Source organism: Eptesicus fuscus, chromosome 12 (genome assembly GCF_027574615.1).
Source record: "Eptesicus fuscus isolate TK198812 chromosome 12, DD_ASM_mEF_20220401, whole genome shotgun sequence".
NCBI classification, from domain to species: Eukaryota; Metazoa; Chordata; class Mammalia; order Chiroptera; family Vespertilionidae; genus Eptesicus; species Eptesicus fuscus.
In genome coordinates, this window is record NC_072484.1 from 15,464,896 (window position 1) to 15,484,078 (window position 19,183).

General features: G+C 44.6%; 1 protein-coding gene across 5 annotated transcripts in view; it reads right to left on the bottom strand.

The window, feature by feature from the left end:
- RIN2 (Ras and Rab interactor 2) overlaps positions 1-19,183 on the bottom strand; it is a 216,870-nt gene that overhangs the window by 62,651 nt on the left and 135,036 nt on the right. For 4 of the 5 annotated variants that reach the window (XM_054723638.1, XM_028144929.2, XM_028144930.2 and 1 more), the window contains one exon: positions 766-866. In XM_054723638.1, coding sequence (XP_054579613.1) covers positions 766-866 — 101 coding nt within the window. Of the gene's footprint in view, positions 1-374; positions 404-765; positions 867-19,183 lie in introns of those variants that run through there. The other variant, XM_054723639.1, reaches the window with a different exon arrangement.

Genomic DNA, 19,183 nt, shown 5'->3' on the forward strand with positions numbered 1-19,183 from the left:
CAGGCAGCCTCAACCCCATTTCCTGGGAAAAGGGGCACACTGATCACAAATCTGGCCTCTCAAGCACCAAACGTCCATGCCGTTCAGCAGTCAGTATATTCTGTTGTTTTGCTAGCAATGAATTACACAGTCCAAGAGCTGGATGAGGTTTGACAAGCTCCTCCAACCTGCCACCCCCACCTGATCTGGAACCTCCATTCTCCAGATAAAGATCAGTCCCTTACTACCTACTCTGATCCATGAAATACATTCACAACATATCATGCTTAACCAGGACAACCCACTGCCTCCCCTTTCTTAGTCACATCCAACTGTCAGAACGCGGGGCTGCACCGCAGGCTAACGGCTATGGTAGGTGCTGGGGGTTTTCTGACCTGAGAACGCAAAATGAGTCCATCCTCTGAGTGCTCCCCTTTAAACCTCCTGGAGACTGATACAGGCTACACTGAGTCCTATTTTGCGCACGGAGGATCCTGCTGCGTTATTGTTTCCATCACTGTGAGTAGGTGGATATGGCAGATAAATTTTAGGTTTCCGGGTTCTGGTGCCAGGAGGAAGGGAAAGGTTGTAAAGTTCAAGTGCCTTCGCAGGGATTAAAATAAACAAGCAGACAGCTGGTTCCTAGGCCACTCCCTCCTCCTCCAGGGTTTCATCTGGAGCCGCCACCACACTCCCAGTTCCCAAACTTGAGGAGCCCGGGAAATGGCAATCCTCAACACGAATAGGGTCCGCTTAGCTCCCGTCTCGCCTCATCGCCTCTGTCACCTGTGGGCTTCGGTGGGTTCCAGGCCATTTTCCAGGCTGACATCTGTCTGCACCATCTCCCGTTTCAGTTCTCCGATCTGCGAGGCGATGGTGTCAATAAGCTATTCAAAGACAAAAATAGTGTGACGTCAGGAAGTGGAAGTGAAGAGGCGTGCCCAGGGCCTGGGGAGCTTCAGACACCTCAGTAGGAGCACACAGATGACCACCCCCTTTTTTTTTTTAAACCATGGCTCTGAATTTCCTCTACCCAGAGGAAAGAAATAAAAAGGGAGGGAGCAGCTTCTTCTTAGAAAGAGGAAGAACTTAGGTTTCGGTACTGCCCTAAGAAAAATAATATGACGCTCAGTTTGGTTTCTCAACGTGAACACAAAAAGGAATAAACAAATCCTGGTCAAATCAGGCCTCGACACTCATCCTGTCCAGGTGAATTCCCTGGATTAAAACTTACACCATCGTTATTCTGGTTACAGAAATAAGCATATTTTAAAGGCATACACAGCTTGCAAATCAATTCCCAATGACACTAAACTTATTTCTCCCTTTATTTATTTTTTTCTGGTCAGAGAAAACTGTTAGGGAAAAGGGAAGAGAGGGCTGCATGGGCTGGAAGTGTGTGAGTGGGTGGGTGGGTGGGTGAACCATGAGGAGAATGGAAGGGGAAAGGCGTGGTCTTATGTCCTCTACCCACATGCTGGGCAAGGGCTACATCTGTCCCTAAAGTTTGGTCTGAATTCTTGAACCCACATATATCCACTCATTCAACAGGCACTTTCCTGGTTATAATTAGGCACTGTATGTGTAGAGCAGCTCTTAAAGTGTGCCACTGCTCACGAATTTTTAAAAATGTTATAAAATGTTACTTATGTCAACATGTAATTGCTTATTTTTAAAAAATATCTTAACATTTTCTTCATTTATTTTCTAATACAGCAAATATCTGTAGATATATTCCACATGAACACAAGGGCTTTGAAGTCCTCCATCATTTTTAACAGTGTGAAGTAGTCCTGGGACTAAAAGTTTGAGAATCACGATTCTAGCTAAAGACGTGTTGTATTGCCTCCAGCAGCTTTTCTCCCACCCAGACTCTGGGAGAAATTTCATTTGATGGCCTGGCCCTAGGCTATTCAATATTGTTGACCCCATCAATTCATTCACTAATTCAACCGAATTCTGTGGCCACCCACTTCTTGCCAGGCACTACAAGTATAGAGTAAGGTTGATAATTCTCATGGAGATGATATCCTGGTGGGGCACAGATCATAGCACTTAGCAATAAGAAGTTCCAGAATGAGTCCAGCTGGTGAGGCTCAGTGGTTTAGCATTGACCTATGAACCAGGAGGTCATGGTTTGATTACCGGTCAGGGCACATGCCTGGGTTGTGGGCAAGATCCCCAATGTGGGGCAGCCGATCAATGATTCTCATCATTGATGTTTCTATCTTTTTCATCATTGCTGTTTCTATCTCTCTCTTCCCCTTCTTTCCTCTCTACGAAATCAATAAAAATATATTTAAAAAAAAGAAGTTCCAGAATGAAAAAAGAATAGGGTGATGCTATAGGAACGAACTACTGTATAGCTAGGGTGGGGTGGTCAGGACAGAACTTGGAAGAAGTGGAGGATTCCTGAATGACAAGGGAGCCATGAAAAGATCAAGGGAGGAGCCCTCCACATAGAGGAAGTCCCAGAGGCTGGAGAGGCATTGTGGAAGGAGAGGCAGGCAGGAACCAGATCTCCTTGGCCTTCTAGATTACAGTATCCTAGAATTTGAGTTTTCGATACTAAGAACCATTGGGGGGTTTTACGTAGGGGGATGGCATTTTCCTTTTTTTATGTTCTGTAAAGAGCGCCTTGGCTACTGGCTAGAGATGTTTATAAGGGCAAGAGGACAAATAGCAAGACCAGTTAGGAGGCAACTGCAGTGATCCCAGCAAGAGATGATGGTGGCTTGGACCAAGGTAGTGGGAGCAGCAGTGGAATTGGAAAGAAGGGGGGAAATTCAGGAACAATATGACATAGAAACTGAATTGAAAGATGGGAAAAAATGGGGAAGGATTAGACTTGAGGAGGAAATCTAATTGGGCAGTGGGCAGGTTAACTTTTAATGGAGTTGTACTAGCCATCGATTAAATTTGTTAAGTGGCTTTTGACATTCATGATGGAGCTATTTAAACATTTAGAAGCCACTGGCCTATGTGTTAGTATTTCAAAGTCCTTTGTCAGGGAGAGATTATCAAAGGGGAGAGTGTAGATGGAGAAGGTGTCCCCACAAATAGCTCTGTGCACTCCCAATACCTAGAGGTCAGGAGAATGAAGGCCTCCCCAGTCCTCCATGCTTGATCCATCCCCTTTGTGTGTGACTGGGTGTGGGCTGTGGGTGGAGCTTCTAGAAGCACTGGGGCCTTGGAAGAGAAAATGACCAGGAGATCCATTTGACACACATCCCAGGGGCAAAATCTTAAAAGTCTGATAATATTCGAGGATATGGAAAACAGGAACCCATATGCTGCTGGGGAGTATTGCTCACACACAGCTGCTGAGTTACTCTGGAGAGGAGTTTGCAATATCTTGTAGAGTTGAAGATACACAGACCTCCTAGTTACACACTCTAGAAAAATTCTTGCACATGGTGCAGGGAGACCTTTATGAGAATGTTTGCTGCACACTACTTTTAAGAAAACCAAATTATAAGCACCTATTTGTCCATTGATAGGAGAATGGATAAATTGAGGTATAGAATACTATACATCAGTTAAAATTAATGAACCAGAGTGTTGACGAAAAAACATCCAGTGTTAAAAAGTCTTAGTAGAGTTTAGCTGAGTCAAACTGATGACAATTGCCGGGAGGAAAAATCTCAATGGATTGAGAAAATATTCTGGAGAATGACAGTTCTGCAGCTTATTTTATACATTAGAATCCAAAGAGGAGATGTAAAGGGGGCTCGGTGCATGAAATCCATTGGTGGTAGATTAGGGAGACAGGAACAGAGTGGGGACATCTCTGAGCTTGGATTAAAAAGTAAAAGGAAAAGACACATATTTATTTTACATTATGTAAAGTGGCTTTTGACATTCATGATGGAGCTATTTCGGTGGATACAGGATAGTTAACATTCATAGCACACAGAGATGGTAGCACATAGAGATGGTACGTGAGCCAAGATAATATGGTCTCACGCTCTGGTGCCAGCAGTTGTGCCTGCAGGGGTCTAGACACTTCAAAGATATGTTGTCTTAGATGCACAAAGACAATAGACAATTTTAAAGTTAAAGACTGACCTTTTCCAAGGAAGCTATAGGCCTAGGATTACCCACTATGACCCATTGTTAGTTAGGGATTTTTATTTCAGACCACCCTGTGTGGTTTACTTTGGTTTCTGGATTTGTAAGGCCCACCATATGGGTCTTCACTGAACTTGTCAGGTTTAAAATGTGGCCCCTGTTTTGTCCACAATAGCTATATGCATCAAGACATATATAAATATAAAAATTCAAAAGTCTTCATTAAAAATAAAGACAATAGCCAAGATATGGAAGCAACACAAGTGCCCATGAATAGTTGAGTGATAAAAAAACTATGATATATATAATGGGATATTACTCAGTCATAAAAAAGAATGAAATCTTTAACCATTTGCAACAGCATGGATTAATCTAGAGGGTATTATGCTCAGTGAAATCAGTCAGTCAGAAAAAGACAAATACCATATAACTTCACTTATATGTAGAATCTAAAGAACAAAATAAATGAACAAACTAAATTGAAACAGACTCATAGACACAGAGAGTGGACTAGTGGTTATCAGAGGGGATGGTGGTTGGGGGACTGGGAGAAAGAGGTGAAGGGATTAAGTACAAATTGGTAGTTGCAAAACAGTCACGGAAATGTTAGTAAAGCACAGGAAATAGAGTCAATAATATTGTGATAACTATGTATAGTGCCAGTTGGAGTACTGGAAGTATCAAAGGGGACACTATGTAAAATATCTGATTGTCTAAGCACTAAGTTTTACACCTGAATTCAATAAAAATAAAATTGAAAGAAAAAATATCTTTAAAAAAGAGAAGCTGAAAATGGTTGCATTCAGTGTATAAGTTTAAAACCATGCAAAATTGCATTACTAAGTGTTTGTAGATACACACATAGATAGAAAGACTACTCCAATATGCACTGTGGGGTGACAGTGACTACCTCTGGAGGAGAAATAGATGGAGGTACTTACAGGTAAAGGAGCTTAAACACATGTGAGATTTTTTTAAAAACTTTTTTTAAAAATTGATTTTAGAGAGAGAGGATGGGAGTTAGACAGAAATATTGAAAGAGAAACATTGATTGGTTGCCTCCACACGTACCCCAACCAGGGATGGAACCCAAAACCTGCCTGGGAATCCAACCTGCCACCTCTTGGTGCATGGAATGACACTCCCAACCAACTGAGCCACACCAGCCAGGGGGAGATTTTATTTCTTAAAATGAAATGGCAAACTGATAAGATTTGACAGAGCTAGTGATTGTTTTAGTATTATATGGGATTTTCTGTGTTTACAATACTTCAGAATCAAAGTTTTAGAAAAATAAGAAAAGAGGTGGATGTGTATGAAACTGGGAGGAAATGGAGGGATTAAGAAAGTGGGAGGAAGTGGGGTGAGTCAGGGGAGTCTGAGTGTCTGAGCCAAAGCCCTACCACTCTAGGCTGGGGTACCCCCTCCCATTCTTGGTCACGGCTGTGATCTTGGACAGGACAGCCACACACAGCCCACCAGGGAGCAGAGAGCCCTGCTGATGGAGGACCAGCCACAACCTCAGGCAAACATCTCCAGAAGCTAAAAAAAGATTCCCATCCCCAGCAGTAAGAAAGGTCACCCTCTCCACCCTCAGCCACCTCCACAGCCACCATATTGATTTGAACTAAAAATCCTCAGTGGCCTTCCCCAGGAGAAGAAGCTGACCCCTCCAGCCAGACTGCTTCTGCCCAACATTGCTCCTGCTGACACTTTGGCTGCATGTCCAGGCCTTGGTTCCCTCCCTCCCCCACCCCGCTTGCCCCTTTCTCTATACCTGGACAAACACAAAAAAAACTACAAATTTCAGTTCTCACTTAGCAGCACTCCGTGGAAAATCACAGGTAACACCACTTATCTGCAAGGCAGAAGGGACACACAGTGATGCCAAGACACAAAGGTGGACAAGAACAGAGGCTGCAACTGGCTGGATGGCTGTGGGACCCTTCCTGGCTGGATGAGGAGTCTTCCAGTCCCTCCCATCTCTCCCTCTGAACCCATTATGCCCCATCACCCACAGCACATAGGGATTTGCCCGAGAAACGGACCAGAGGTTATTGTTCCAGAGCCAGGCCTGCCTCTCCAAATGATCTGTTTATATACCCTTCCACCAGCAATAGTCCACGCTCAGGTCTGCCCAGGTGTCCCTGATCTGCCCTGCATTGTCCCCAGATACATTTGTGTTCATTTTCAATTCCTGTAGATATCTGATAGCATGCCACAGTAACCTAAGCTTTCCCATGGTCCAGGTCTGTTGTCAACCAATTCAATGCCAATAGGAATCCCCAATTTGGAGTGCAGTGAAGAAGAAAACTTTATTCAGTTGCAAACAGCTCAATTGTGATAGAGCACACTTATGAAAACAGTGTGACTGTGGAACAGCTCTATAGTTTTTCAGTGCAATAATGAAACAGCCAGCTGTGGAAAAGCATGGTTGTGAGGCAGCCCTAGGGCGAGGGCCCTCTCCAGCTAGACATCTCTGTTCGCCTCAGTTCTGCTCCACTCTGCCTTGCCCGCTCCTCTCCGGTCCAGCAGGACATCTTTGGTGTCTGGTCTTCAGGGTTTCAGCCCCCTTACCTTGATGTGGAAGGGGAAAGTGTGCTCTGGAAACCAGGGGGAACTGACCTCTATAGTCCCTTATTGGTCCATCCTCATGCAAATGAGGACTCCAAATCCTTGCAGTTTGATTGGTCCAAAAAGCATTGTCCTGATTGGCCAGAATGGAGCTGTTCTGATTAGTTGCTTAAGATGCTAATGTAGATATAGCTGCACAGCTCTGATTCTGTGGGGAAAGTCTCAGTCCTGTTGGTCAAAACACAATTCCAGGAACTCATTTTTATAAGGGTTGGCTTAGGGGACAGGAACAGAGTACAGGCAGGCAGTTCAGCGAAGGAATCAGGTCGTTCAGTGCAGGCCTGTCCCTAAAGTGTGGCTTATAGCCTGGAGGCCCCTGTTTAGAAATGGTTGCTAGGCTCTTTTTAATTTTTTTCTTTTCTTTCTTTCTTTTCTTTCTTTTTTCTTTCTTTCTTTCTCTTTCTTTCTTTCTTTCTTTCTCTTTCTTTCTTTCCTGTTTAGAAATGGTTGCTAGGCTCTTTTTAATTTTTTTCTTTCTTTCTTTTCTTTCTTTCTTTCTTTCTTTCTTTCTTTCTTTCTTTCTTTCTTTCTTTCTTTCTTTCTTTCTTTCTTTCTTCCTTTCCTTCCTTCCTTCCTTCCTTCCTTCCTTTCCTTCTTTCTTCCTTTCTTTCCTTCCTTCCTTCCTTCTTTCTTCCTTCCTTCCTTCCTTCCTTCCTTTCTTTCTTTCTTTCAAATTGAGAAGTTAGCCACCAGGAGTCCTTTTTGGTAGGTGTCTTTTTCAGGATCCACAAAGCCAACAGCAGTGTCAATGGAAGTGCTTCGCCTAAGTGGATGCTGCTACCTGAAGTTCCTCAAGGTCCACGAACACAACCCAAGACCCCAGCACCTCCCTGTCCTTGTCCAGAGTTCCTACAAGAGGAGGAAGGGCTGCCCAGGCCTCTGCCAAGCTGGTGCACGAGGGCTGCTTCCACAACCCTGTTTGGCTGCCAAGGCCGTGCGGGCATCTGGGGAGGTGGCAACAGAGGCAAGCGGCTGTTATTCGGGATAATCAGAGAATGAGATAGGACACCCATTTCCAGGAAATTAAGCTGATGAGACAGCGGTTCTTATAACAAAAGGCAACATTTGTGTTCTTTCCAGAAACCTCCACAAGCCGTGACCTAAGGCCTCAATCCAAGAGACAGCCATGTACAGGGCATAGCAGAGCCGCACTGATAAAGCCCGGACGTACCTGTGTTTGTTAGGTCCAGCTCTGTTGCTGGGGATGAAATGGCCTCTCTGTTTCATAGCAATGATCACCATTACTATAAAGGGAGAATTTAAATAGGAAGAGGATTTGGGAGCATTTAGGAACTTGTTACAAAGTGTTTTAATCTCATCTTCCTTGTAAATCCTCCAACACCCTTTGCCCCTAGCTAGAGTCAGCCAACAGGAGGCCATGAGGGTATTCGAGGGCAGGAATTTTTGAACCCAAAGCTGGCGGGGGGGGGGTTGGGTGCAGGGGGGAAGGGTGTTGCTGGCAGGAAGTGAAGGTCTGTAGCCACTCTAGGGGGAAGAGGCCAGAGAGAGGGAGCCTGAAGAAGGCAGGCCAGGGGTTGAGTCTTTGTGACCCCTCCCTCTTTCTACTCAGAAACCCAGTGCCCTAGGCCCCCTAACATGTAAGCCTCTGTGCAAGACACAGGAAGCCTGGAGTGCTCACCTGGGTGATTTTCATGCAAACTGGCATCCAGGCCCAGGGCAGAATTCCGGAAGCTCCAGGTTCTCTCTTGGCCCTTTGAGGTCACACCCGGGACTCAGTCTGCTATACTCCAGCCTGGCACAGATAGCTACCCTGATTTGCACCATTTTGTAATCATTCTAGGAAATTTCCAGTAGGCAGGAACCTCACCTGAGAGGCCACACTTCAAGCCTTGTAGTGTTCAGAGGCAGTCCAGCTTGCAGCAACTACCTGGTAGTTTGGCAGCGTGAGCTAGTAGTGGTGAGCATACCAGCTTTGGGTTCAAAAAGACCTGCCCTCAAATATCCTCAAGGCCTCCTGGTGGCTGACTCTGGGAGCAAGGGGTGTTGGAGGATTAAAAATGAAGATGAGATTAAAACACTTTGTAACAAGTACCTGAATGCTCCTCAATCCTCTTCCTATTTAAATTCTCTCTTTATATTAATGGTGATTATTGCTATGATACAGAGAGTCCATAAAGCTAAAAGACACTTAAAAAGGACCTATACCCCTCCCAACCTGGAGAGGGGCCATTTCAGCCCCCGCAGCAGACATGTCCTACAAAAAAACTAGTGCTTGTGGAGCCCAATCTTCTCTGTCTGCCCAGAAGTCTCTAACCTCAACATCTGCCTGCTAGAGGTCTATTTTCCCTGGCTGGATGAGGGAGACAAGTCGCCATCTGCAGTCCCTATTTGCAAGCAAGGTTGGAGAGGAGAGGGAGGGACTCCAAATCTTTTCTTTCTTTTAGGGTTAGATAAAAGGAGAAAAATTATCTTGAAGGTCGTGTAAAAATGAAATGAGAAAAGTGCTTATAGAGCAAGTTGTGATACAACACTTTGAATTCCAAGGCTAACTCAGGAATGTTATCAGTTGTTTGGAAAGGGCTGTGTAGCTGATAGAGGAAGACTTGAAACCGAGGGTGTGGGAAAAGTCAAGTGCTGGCTTTCAGCTATGGGGTTTCTATTTCCCAAGTGCATCAGCTTGGCCTCTCAGGTCCCATCAACTCTGTGGGATTAGACCCACCTCCAGGTCATGGAAACCACATGGCCAACCAATTCCCTCTCCTGTCTGCTTCCGCTGAGGTAGAGGAGCTGCATGGATTGGTGGGTACACCCCACTGGGGTTTGTCTGAAGTAGTCTGGAAAATAATGGGCTTCTTACAAACTTTCAAACTGTCACCATGGAAACAAAAAAGTCATGGAGACTTCTTCCCTTTACTTGTAGAGGAGTGTCTGGGGAATGATGCCGAAGCATCTCGGAACCATGCCCTTTTGTTTTGTTTCGAAACTGTGTTCCATCTCCTGTGGGTGTTTGCATGTATATTTAAAGAATTTAATTATATTCACAAACATAAACACATGAACACATTCCCACTGAAAAACAGATGACTCTAGTTCAAGTTAATCTCCCTTGACCATGTCCCACAATCCTTTCCATCTACTATTGTCAGTTTTGTGAGTATCATTCTTGAATGTTATGATCCTGTGCTTTTTTACCGCTAGTTTGCTTATTATAACCAACAAAATGTCGTGGAATGTATCCACACTGATAAAGGGAGCCCTAGTTCATTTTAAGTGGGAGTGGTTTTCCACCATTGGAGGATACCACACAGGGACATTCCACATACCCATTCTATTTTGGTAGACGTGTCGGTCGCTTCCGGTGTTTTGCTGTCACCGGCAGTATTGTGATGAACAGCCTGTGTAGCGTGTGAAGCCTCAGAGTAAATGCCGCCTTGCTCTCCAGGTGGCGTGTCCATCTCTCCTGTCTCCGCCCTCTTCGAGAGCATCCACCGCACTTGTCAGGGTTTTGATATACCACACTTTTACGCTTTGGCCAACCTGATGAGTACAGTGGCTTTTTATTGTCTCAATGTGCTTTGTTCAGATGATATTGTTTGTATACTGACTGACTGACTGCATTTCTTCTGAGGAATTGCCTATTCATTTATTTGTCGACCATTTTGAGGTTCCTTATTTTTTCTTAACTTGTGATATAAATCTGTCTCAACTATTTAAAAGGTTTTTTCTCATACTGCTTTCCTGTCTTTTAAATTCCTAAAGCTTTTAAGGTTGATAAGAGTCAGAAGTTCATTGTGGTTCCTGTTTTGTCGAAGAAGACATTCCTTATCTTGAAGCAATCAACAGTCTCCTCTAGTTTTTGCTAAGATGTTTTGCCAATTTACATACATTATATTTCCTTATTTGTAGGCCTTTCTTTCATTTATCTGGAATGCCACTTTTTAAAAAAAATATTTTTATTGATTTCAGGGAGAGGGAGAGAGATAGAAACATCAAAGAAGAGAGAGAATCATTGATTGGCTGCCTCCTGCACAGTCTCTACTGGGGATGGAGCCTGAAACCCATGCATGTGCCCTGAGGGGAAATCAAATCATGACCGCCTGGTTCATAGGTCAGAGCTCAATCACTGAACCACATCAGCCAGGCTGGAATGTCATTTTGAGTGTGGTGTGAAGTCAGGATGAGGGAGTGAGGGATGACTACATTAGGGCCAGAACTAGTTTCCTCAAACCTAAACACTGCACTCTGGTATGGCTTTATTGGCCAAGGTGCCTTCTGCAGGACAAGGGATGTACACAGAGGGCAACCTTTTCCAAACTTGCCTGAAGGCTGGGAGTGGCCCAGGAGATAGCAGGTAGAATTCTGCCCTTGATTTTCATTCCAAAAGGACAGCAAATGAGCTCAACAGTATTTATGCAATGGTTCACCTAGCCCTGCTGATTCAAAACATCCCCTTAATCACAATCAGAGCTCTCCTATTTACCGAAAAACAATATTCATTATCTTTTTATCCCACTTTCCCTATTTTGGAGTTAAAAATAATACAACACAGTTCCACACACTTTTTCTCTATCCACCCCCATACCATATTCTGAGTTAAGTCAAATGGTTTGATGTAAATAATTTTAATTTTAGCTCAAAGTAGTACATAGTAGTATTTAGAGAAAACAAACACACGTGAATACTTTAATACTTAAAAGCAAAATTTTGGCTAAATGCCTGGCTTGGACTTCCTTTGGCTCTGCTGCTTCAAGCAGTGTGCCCTTGACCAAGTCATCTGACCCATTAAATATCCTGATCCGAGAACTGAGGCTACGCTGAGGCCTGCCCCTCAGGGCTGCCTAGTAAGAGTTCACTGAGGTGATGCTTGCAAAGCCCACAGCAGATATTCTTTAGTATTTGAGTATTTGCTGGTGGGCTGAGGGCTTAGCCGTTTACACCACCCACAGGTGAAAGTCAGAAGTCTGGTTTAAAGGGTGTGAGACGTGTGGGTATGTACATGTGTTGGCTAATTATATTTGTTGGGGGACCCAGGTTCTTGTGCAAGGCTCATGAGGGAGACCTTCGCATCTATGTCCCCACAGGCACTTGAATTCCACGAGATTTGCTAGAGGCCTGATAAGCATGGATGTACTTACAATGGATAGAAATATTTTAATTTAGGAAAGCCCCAGAAAATTCAGGACCCGGTGCCCCTTGTGTGTGTGTTGGTACCCCCAGGGAAACCTCAACATGTTAATGGACCAGGTTTCCATACCTTTTAGCTTCTTGGACCCTCCTCAGATTAAAAATCCCTGCAAACATCGCGCTGCATCACAGCGTCCCTTGAGATCAGGGCTTCCACCACGGGGGGCTCTGAAGGCCTCCAGAGAGCGGCCAGGAGAAGGAAACCTGGCCCTACACAGCCAGCCCCAAGTCCCTTATCTGAGGATGGCTTTCCAGCAGCCAGAACCTGCTTTGTCTGGTGCAGAGAGACCCCAAAGGACCTCCAGAGTCAGTCTTCCACCAATGAGTGGCGGGCGCTGGGGAGTAAATACTTCAGCTCCCTCTCCTCCGGCTGAGACCACTCTGAGGTGAGATCTACACTGTCCCCAAAGTTACCATGAGGGAACATGGCTTGAAATTGGGCCCTCGTCTGAGCTCCTGCGCTACCCCACTATGGAATTCTCTTCGGAGCACTTCCTGATAATCCATTTTCATAAAAATTGTTGGCTCTGGGCCTGTTTTGGGGGAATCTGAGCCATGATGCCCCCAACCTTCCTGCTTGGCCCCTTCTTTCACTGTTTGAGGTGGATGTTCCTGCCTGTGGGTTATTCCTAAAGCCAGATGCTCTCCTGAGCAGCCCCGACTTGGATGTAAATTCTTCACAGCAGGAATGATGTCTCTTTGCTCCCCACTCCATCCTCTGAGCTCCGGGCAGGCCCTGGCATACATGGGTTATTGGATGAATGAGTGCTCTTCCTTCTCTACCTTCCTCTTTGTAACTTCCCTGTTCATTTCCTTCTAGACCAGGGGTAAATCAGGACAGGACACAGGGGGGTGGAGCACCAACCCGTCCATTAGACCTTGGCTGGCCATGATGGGGAAGTAGCTGACGTTGTGGCAGCCACTAAAGAAGCACTGCTCTGAGGACAAATATGTGACACCTTAATCAATAAAGAAATTAAAAAAAAAAAAAGAAGCACTGCTCAAGAGGATTTTTTTGTGTTTGTTTTTTAAATATATTTTTATTGATTTCAGAGAGGAAGGGAGAAAGAGAGATAGAGAAACATCAATGATGAGAGAGAATCATTGATCAGCTGCCTCCTGCATGTCCCACATTGGGAATCTAACCATGACCTCCTGGTTCATAGGTCGACGCTCAACCATTGAGCCATGCCAGCCAGGCTGCTCAAGAGTTTTCAGTTAGTCACCACCAAAAATACCAACGTGGTTGCACATCCAGAATATGCAGCTGTGCTCTCCTTATCCACGGTTAAATTCTCATTGAGTGGAAGCCAGTGGCTTTAAACATGCCCCCCCACCCCCAGTGATCTACACTAATAATAGAGGAATATGCAAATTGGCCAGGATGCCGTCACACAATGACCAATCAGGACGGGGGCAGGGCCACGGCGGAGAGCTCTCTCTCTCTCTCTTTCCTCTCCCTCTCTCCCTCTCAAATTAATTAAAAAAACACACATTGGAAAAAAACCCACAAACACAACAATGTGCTCCATCAAATTTAGGATATGGTCAATTATAAGATACACTTATTTTATATATCATCAAGAAAAAAAGATTCCCCAATTATAATTATACCACACTTAATTATAAAATACACATGACTTCATAGATGATAAAATATGACAGTTGGCGCATCTTAGAATTGAAGTGTGCTAATCTATGTCTTCATGGAGCTCAAGCTGGGGTCTGAGATTGTGTTGGTCAATTGTTAACGTCCTGTTTTGCTGTCATATTAGTGACAAACGTGCTGTGTGAGGACTAGCATCTTGGAATTTACAAAATGGGGTGACCAGCAGGCATTCCAGCCTCCTGAGCTCCACCTGGCACCCTCTCAGGTGTCACAGGGCTTTCGGGAGGCACTCTGCCATGACAATGGCTGGCAGCCTGGCAAGAGCAGGCTCCTGCACAGTGAGCAGGCACCTCTGCCCTAGGTCTCTGGGAAACACACAGTCGGGAGCCAATTTGCATGGGTAATGAGAGCGAAACCCTGGCTGTGATGCCCTTTCAATCTTTAAACATTTAGAGGAACTGCAAGGCCAATGTAGTGTCGGTAGAGTCACCATTGAGATCAACCTTGACCACCCACACATGGGTTCAGCCACAAAAGGTTCCTACAGTTGAGAAAACGATGCAAAACTTGAAGCAAAAAATAAAATAAAATTGTTTTCAAAGTCATAGTTGGAAGCCTACCTAAGTCACCTGGGATGTCATTTGTTTGATTCTTTTCTCTGATTAAGGCACAGACTCTATCAAATCAAATGCAGAGCTGTGGAAGTCTGATATTTGTTTGGTAGAAAAGATGGCCCCAAAGGTTTTGGGTTTATTGCCCTGTACATCTGTAGCGAGTTTGTATTAGGTTGAACTATATGAACTTGCAGTGATGGAAGGTAAAAAACGGTTGAATATCAGCCATGTCAAGCTTATATCTAATCTTGCAGAGTTATAGACACACAAGCTGGCTGACAGCAGCTATTACAGCTGGCTCACGATGGGATTCTTCTGTCCACGGGCTATTTACCTCTCTCTGCCATCTGGCGTTAACATCCCGTTGATCTTCCCTTTAATATGTTAAATCAATCTTTGATACATATTCACTAGGTAGCTGAAACCGGTTTGGCTCAGTGGATAGAGCGTCGGCCTCCGGACTGAAAGGTCCCAGGTTCGATTCCGGTCAAGGGCATGTACCTTGGTTGCGGGCACATCCCCGGTAGGGGCTATGCAGAAGGCAGCTGATCGATGTTTCTCTCTCATCGATGTTTCTAACTCTATCCCTCTCTCTTCCTCTCTGTAAAAAATCAATAAAATATATTAAGAAAAACATATTCACTAGGCATTTGTATAAGAATTATGATTTTTCACTTTTTGAAAATGATCTCTGAAGTTTATCGATATCGTGCTGTTCTAAGAGGCGTGACAACTGTGTATCTTTGGCTGTGTGTGTGTGTGTGTGTCTGTGTGTGTGTGTGTGTGTGTGTAGAATTCATTTTCCTCAAGTGTTAGGTTTCTAACACCTCCTTTGGCTCAAACTTTTGAAATTGCCAGCTGTCCTGTGCCTTTCCGGAATGCAGTGGCATGAGTGCTGCAGTCACATTCACTTCCCTTTACCACCTCCGGTTTCCTTCAATGGGCTTTCTAGAAGCGCTGGAGGAGAAATAATGACTCGTTCCTTTCTGGAAGTCAATTTGAATGTATACATCAACGATTTAAGTATGGAAACTATTGGCTTCAGCATTTCTAATTCTAGGAATTGACCCAAAGAAATAATCAGATAATGTATAAAAGCATGTTCTTGGCAACATCATTTATAACAGTGAACAATGAAAAAAGGACTAAATGTTTAACAACAGTGGACTCGTCAAAGTGTGGTAGAGCATTGTACTGGAATACTATACAGCCATTAACATTGTGATCCTGTTATATATTAATTGATAGGCACAATATATGTTACATATCAACACAGTAAAAAAATAAATATATAGTGATATGTTATTAAGTGTTAAAAAGGTTGCATAACCGTATGTATTCTCAAAGCCTATTTATGTAAAACATTCATCTATGGATTTATATACTATAATAGAAATACCAACAGAGCAAAATTCTGGATGTATCAGCATCAAGATACTCACAGGGTTCATTTCCAGGTGGAACAATGAGAGGTGATACAATATAGGTGGTATTCTTTTTATTTACACTTCTTTAATCTTTCTATAAACTTTTTTAAAAAGGAAAAAATAGCTATTTTCATTTTGGGAAAAATAAAAGTAAAAGAATAATTTGATGGGTGGAATTCATATAGAGCCTGGAATTATCAGCATAGCAATTAGACAAGTTTTCTTCAGAGCTCCTGGGTTCGGTGACAAAAATTGGACTATGGGTGCTGAAGTTTACCAAATGGAAATGCCAGCAATATTTATACTTGGTTGGTGCAGGCTTTGAAAGGAAATGAGATGTTCTGCCGACCAACATGGCCGAGCTACTGAATGATGTTCCTCGCCCACTACAACTTCGCCCTTGCCATTCAGAGCTGTACCTCACCTATCCAGTCTACCTTTTTTGACAGCTATACTCAATTACACACCAGGGGTTGACTTCCATACAGATCGGAGTCACTCTTAATTCCAAAACATCAGTTACATAAGGAAGTTTTCTCTTCCCCTCCCCACTAGTTATAAAAAACAAAGTAAGCTCTCTAAGCTGTAATTTCTCTGTGCCCTGCTGCTTCTACTCAACTGACTCCAAGTGCCTACTAATTTCAAAGGCACTGAGTCAGCTGGGGTATGTGTTTAAAGCAGCATTTCCTCAAATGCTTTTCACCCGGCACTAGCAATGTAGGATGTGAACAGGCATGAGTTCACTGGAATACCACTGGAAGCATCCAGTGACCTGGGTTAAACATTTGATTCGTCAAGGTCACTGTGGGCTCCTTGGGGCCTTTTAAGATCAGGGGTGGGGGAACCTTTTTTCTGCCAGGGGCCACTGGGATGTTTATAACATCATTCCTGGGACATACAGAAGTATCAACTTAAAAACTAGCCTGCTGTATTTGGTCAAACATTTAATTAACTCACCCCTAATGCCTTGGCAGGGCCAGACCAAGTGATTTCTCGGACCTTCTACGGCCCACAGGCAGAAGAGAAGAAAGAGAGAGAAGGAAAGAAACATGGATCGGTTGCCTTCCGTACCTGCCCCAACTGGGGATAGAACCCACAACCCAAGTATGTGCTCTGACTGGGAACCGAGCCAGCAACCTTTCTGTGCACAGGACAACTCTCCAACCAACCTAGCCACTCCAGCCGGGCCTGCTGAATCTCTTAAAGAAATCCTAACTAAGGGAATGCTGGCATGGCCCCTTGGGGGTGGTAACTGCTGCATTTGTAATATCATTTTTAATTAAAAAATACACACAACCTAATGGCGTTAGGTTTCAAAGGAAAAGTGATTGGAGAGGAGACACGGATCTACAACTTGCAACATTAAAATGAAAACTTTGAAATAGACCATTACATTTATTTTTTTTTCCTGTAAGTTGAGTGTGACAGTGTTGTCTGTACACATATATTTGGTTTAGGGAAGGAAGAAGGCAGAGGGACTATGAAAAGGGAATTTGAATTTTTTAAAAATGTCAAGTTTGGCCATTTTCAGTCTTGTGAAGATGATTAGTAACTCTGAGGGGATGAATCACCGAGGCTTTGAAGCCTACTAGAATTCAAAGTGTTTGTTCCTCATGAGGAACCGGAGCTTTGATGCAGAAGTCTGCTCAGACACGCCCGTCTCAAAATTTCAGATGGGATATATGCAGCACGTACTACCACCAGTGCCTTCCCTGTGTCCCCGGGAGTCACTGCTCCCTTACACGGTGATGCCTTCTTACCGCCAGCACCAGGAGTCTCTGCCCAAGGCCGGCGATGCTCGGTGGCTGGATGAGCTCAGAGCTAGATGGGAATTACTGCATGAGCACCCCGGCTTCATTGCCCTTATGGGACAACTCTGACCCTCTTTCACAGTCTCCCAGAGGGCGCCAGCAGGACGCAGCCCCAGCGGCTGCCTTCTCTTCTCTGTCTCACTTCCCTACTCTGCTACCTGAGTTTCCTGTGATCACCCCCCAAACAGACGACTGGCATTCACATCCAGTCTCCGAATCTGCTTCTGGGGAACTCAATCCATGTTTTTCTTTTCACGATAAACTCAGAGCAAGACCTCTCTGGCTACATCCTCCACCTTGGGCGGCCAGGTGCCTTCATCCTCCCTCGGGGCCTTTCCCTCTCCCTAGAGCTCCCAAGCAATGGGTATATACAGGGTGTCTTGGACTCTTCTGGAAACTATACTTAGGTTGTGTCCAGAATTGGGCACAGGGCTCCAGTACCAGTTTGTCCTCATCTCGCCTTTACACAAACAGAACAAGTTTGATAAAGAGGTCTGCAGCCTTCCTTAGCATTAGAGTGGGATGAACAGAATAATATCCACTAGTGTTTCTCAAACTGGAACGTGCATGCGCACCATTTGGGAGTCTTGTTAAAATACATGTCCTGATTCCTAGGTCCGGGGTAGGGTCTGAGGTTCTGCATTTCTAACAAACTCCTTGGCTGACTGACAGCCCACCCATGGGGGGCAAGGTTCCCGTGGTCTGAGAGAGCCCTGAGGGCAAGACCAATCCTTTTGCATGTTTGTATATCCAGTGTCCCGTCCAACTGGCCGCACAGTGCGTGCTGAATATGTATTGGTTACCACGTCAATTCACTAACTTAATTCAGCTGCCCAACTGCAAATAAGGGAACAGCCTCTGTTTAGTGAAAACCTGCAAAGTCCTTCTGATGGTGGGAAAGTATACATGTCAGCGCACAGCAGGGGCGGACAGGCACATTTAGAATGTGAGTCATTGTCAGCTCACACTTATTGGAGACCTGCTCCTTTGAGAGTACTGGGCTAAGTCAGTGGTCGGCAAACCGCGGCTCGCGAGCCACCTGCGGCTCTTTGGCCCCTTGAGTGTGGCTCTTCCACAAAATACCACGTGCGGGCGCGCAGGTACAGTGCGATTGAAACTTCGTGGCCCATGCGCAGAAGGCGGTTTTCGGCTCTCAAAAGAAATTTCAATCGTTGTACTGTTGATATTTGGCTCTGTTGACTAAGGAGTTTGCCGACCACTGGGCTAAGTGGACACCAAAAGAGGTATAACACATTGTTGTCCCTGTCCCAAAAAGGCTTGCACTGTGACTGGGAAGATAAGACAGAGAAAAATAAAAAGGAACACATGTCTGGTGAGTGGTCAGTGATGGGAGTAGCACCGATAACTTTAACTCGCTTGACCTAACCCACTTGCCATCCCAATAAAGCCCTCCTGATCCTGATTAGACGACACTGTTACTAAAGCCATTCGTCTTGCCCAGCCAACAATCACGGGGAGCTGAATTTTGTAAGAGAGACTCAGGCGTAAGCTTCCGTTCTAGCGTGCACCCACCACAACACACATGCACACATGCCTTGTGGGGGATGTACCCTTAATCAGAGAAGTTTTGGTATTCTTATTCAGGGCAAGAGAACTAAGAACATGTTCTTTAAAAACAGAATCCAACCCACGTTCATCAGCAGCATTATTTAAAATAGCTAAAGGGGAGAAGCAACCCAAATGTCCATCATTAAATGTAGTCTGTACACACAATGGGATATTAACCGACCTGAAAAAGAAAGGAAATTCTGACACATGCCACAACATGGATGAACCTTGAGGACATTATGCTGAGTGACATAAGCCAGGCACGAAAGGACAAATACTGTACGATTCCAACTCTATTCCAGAGGTCCCTAGAAGAGCGAAATG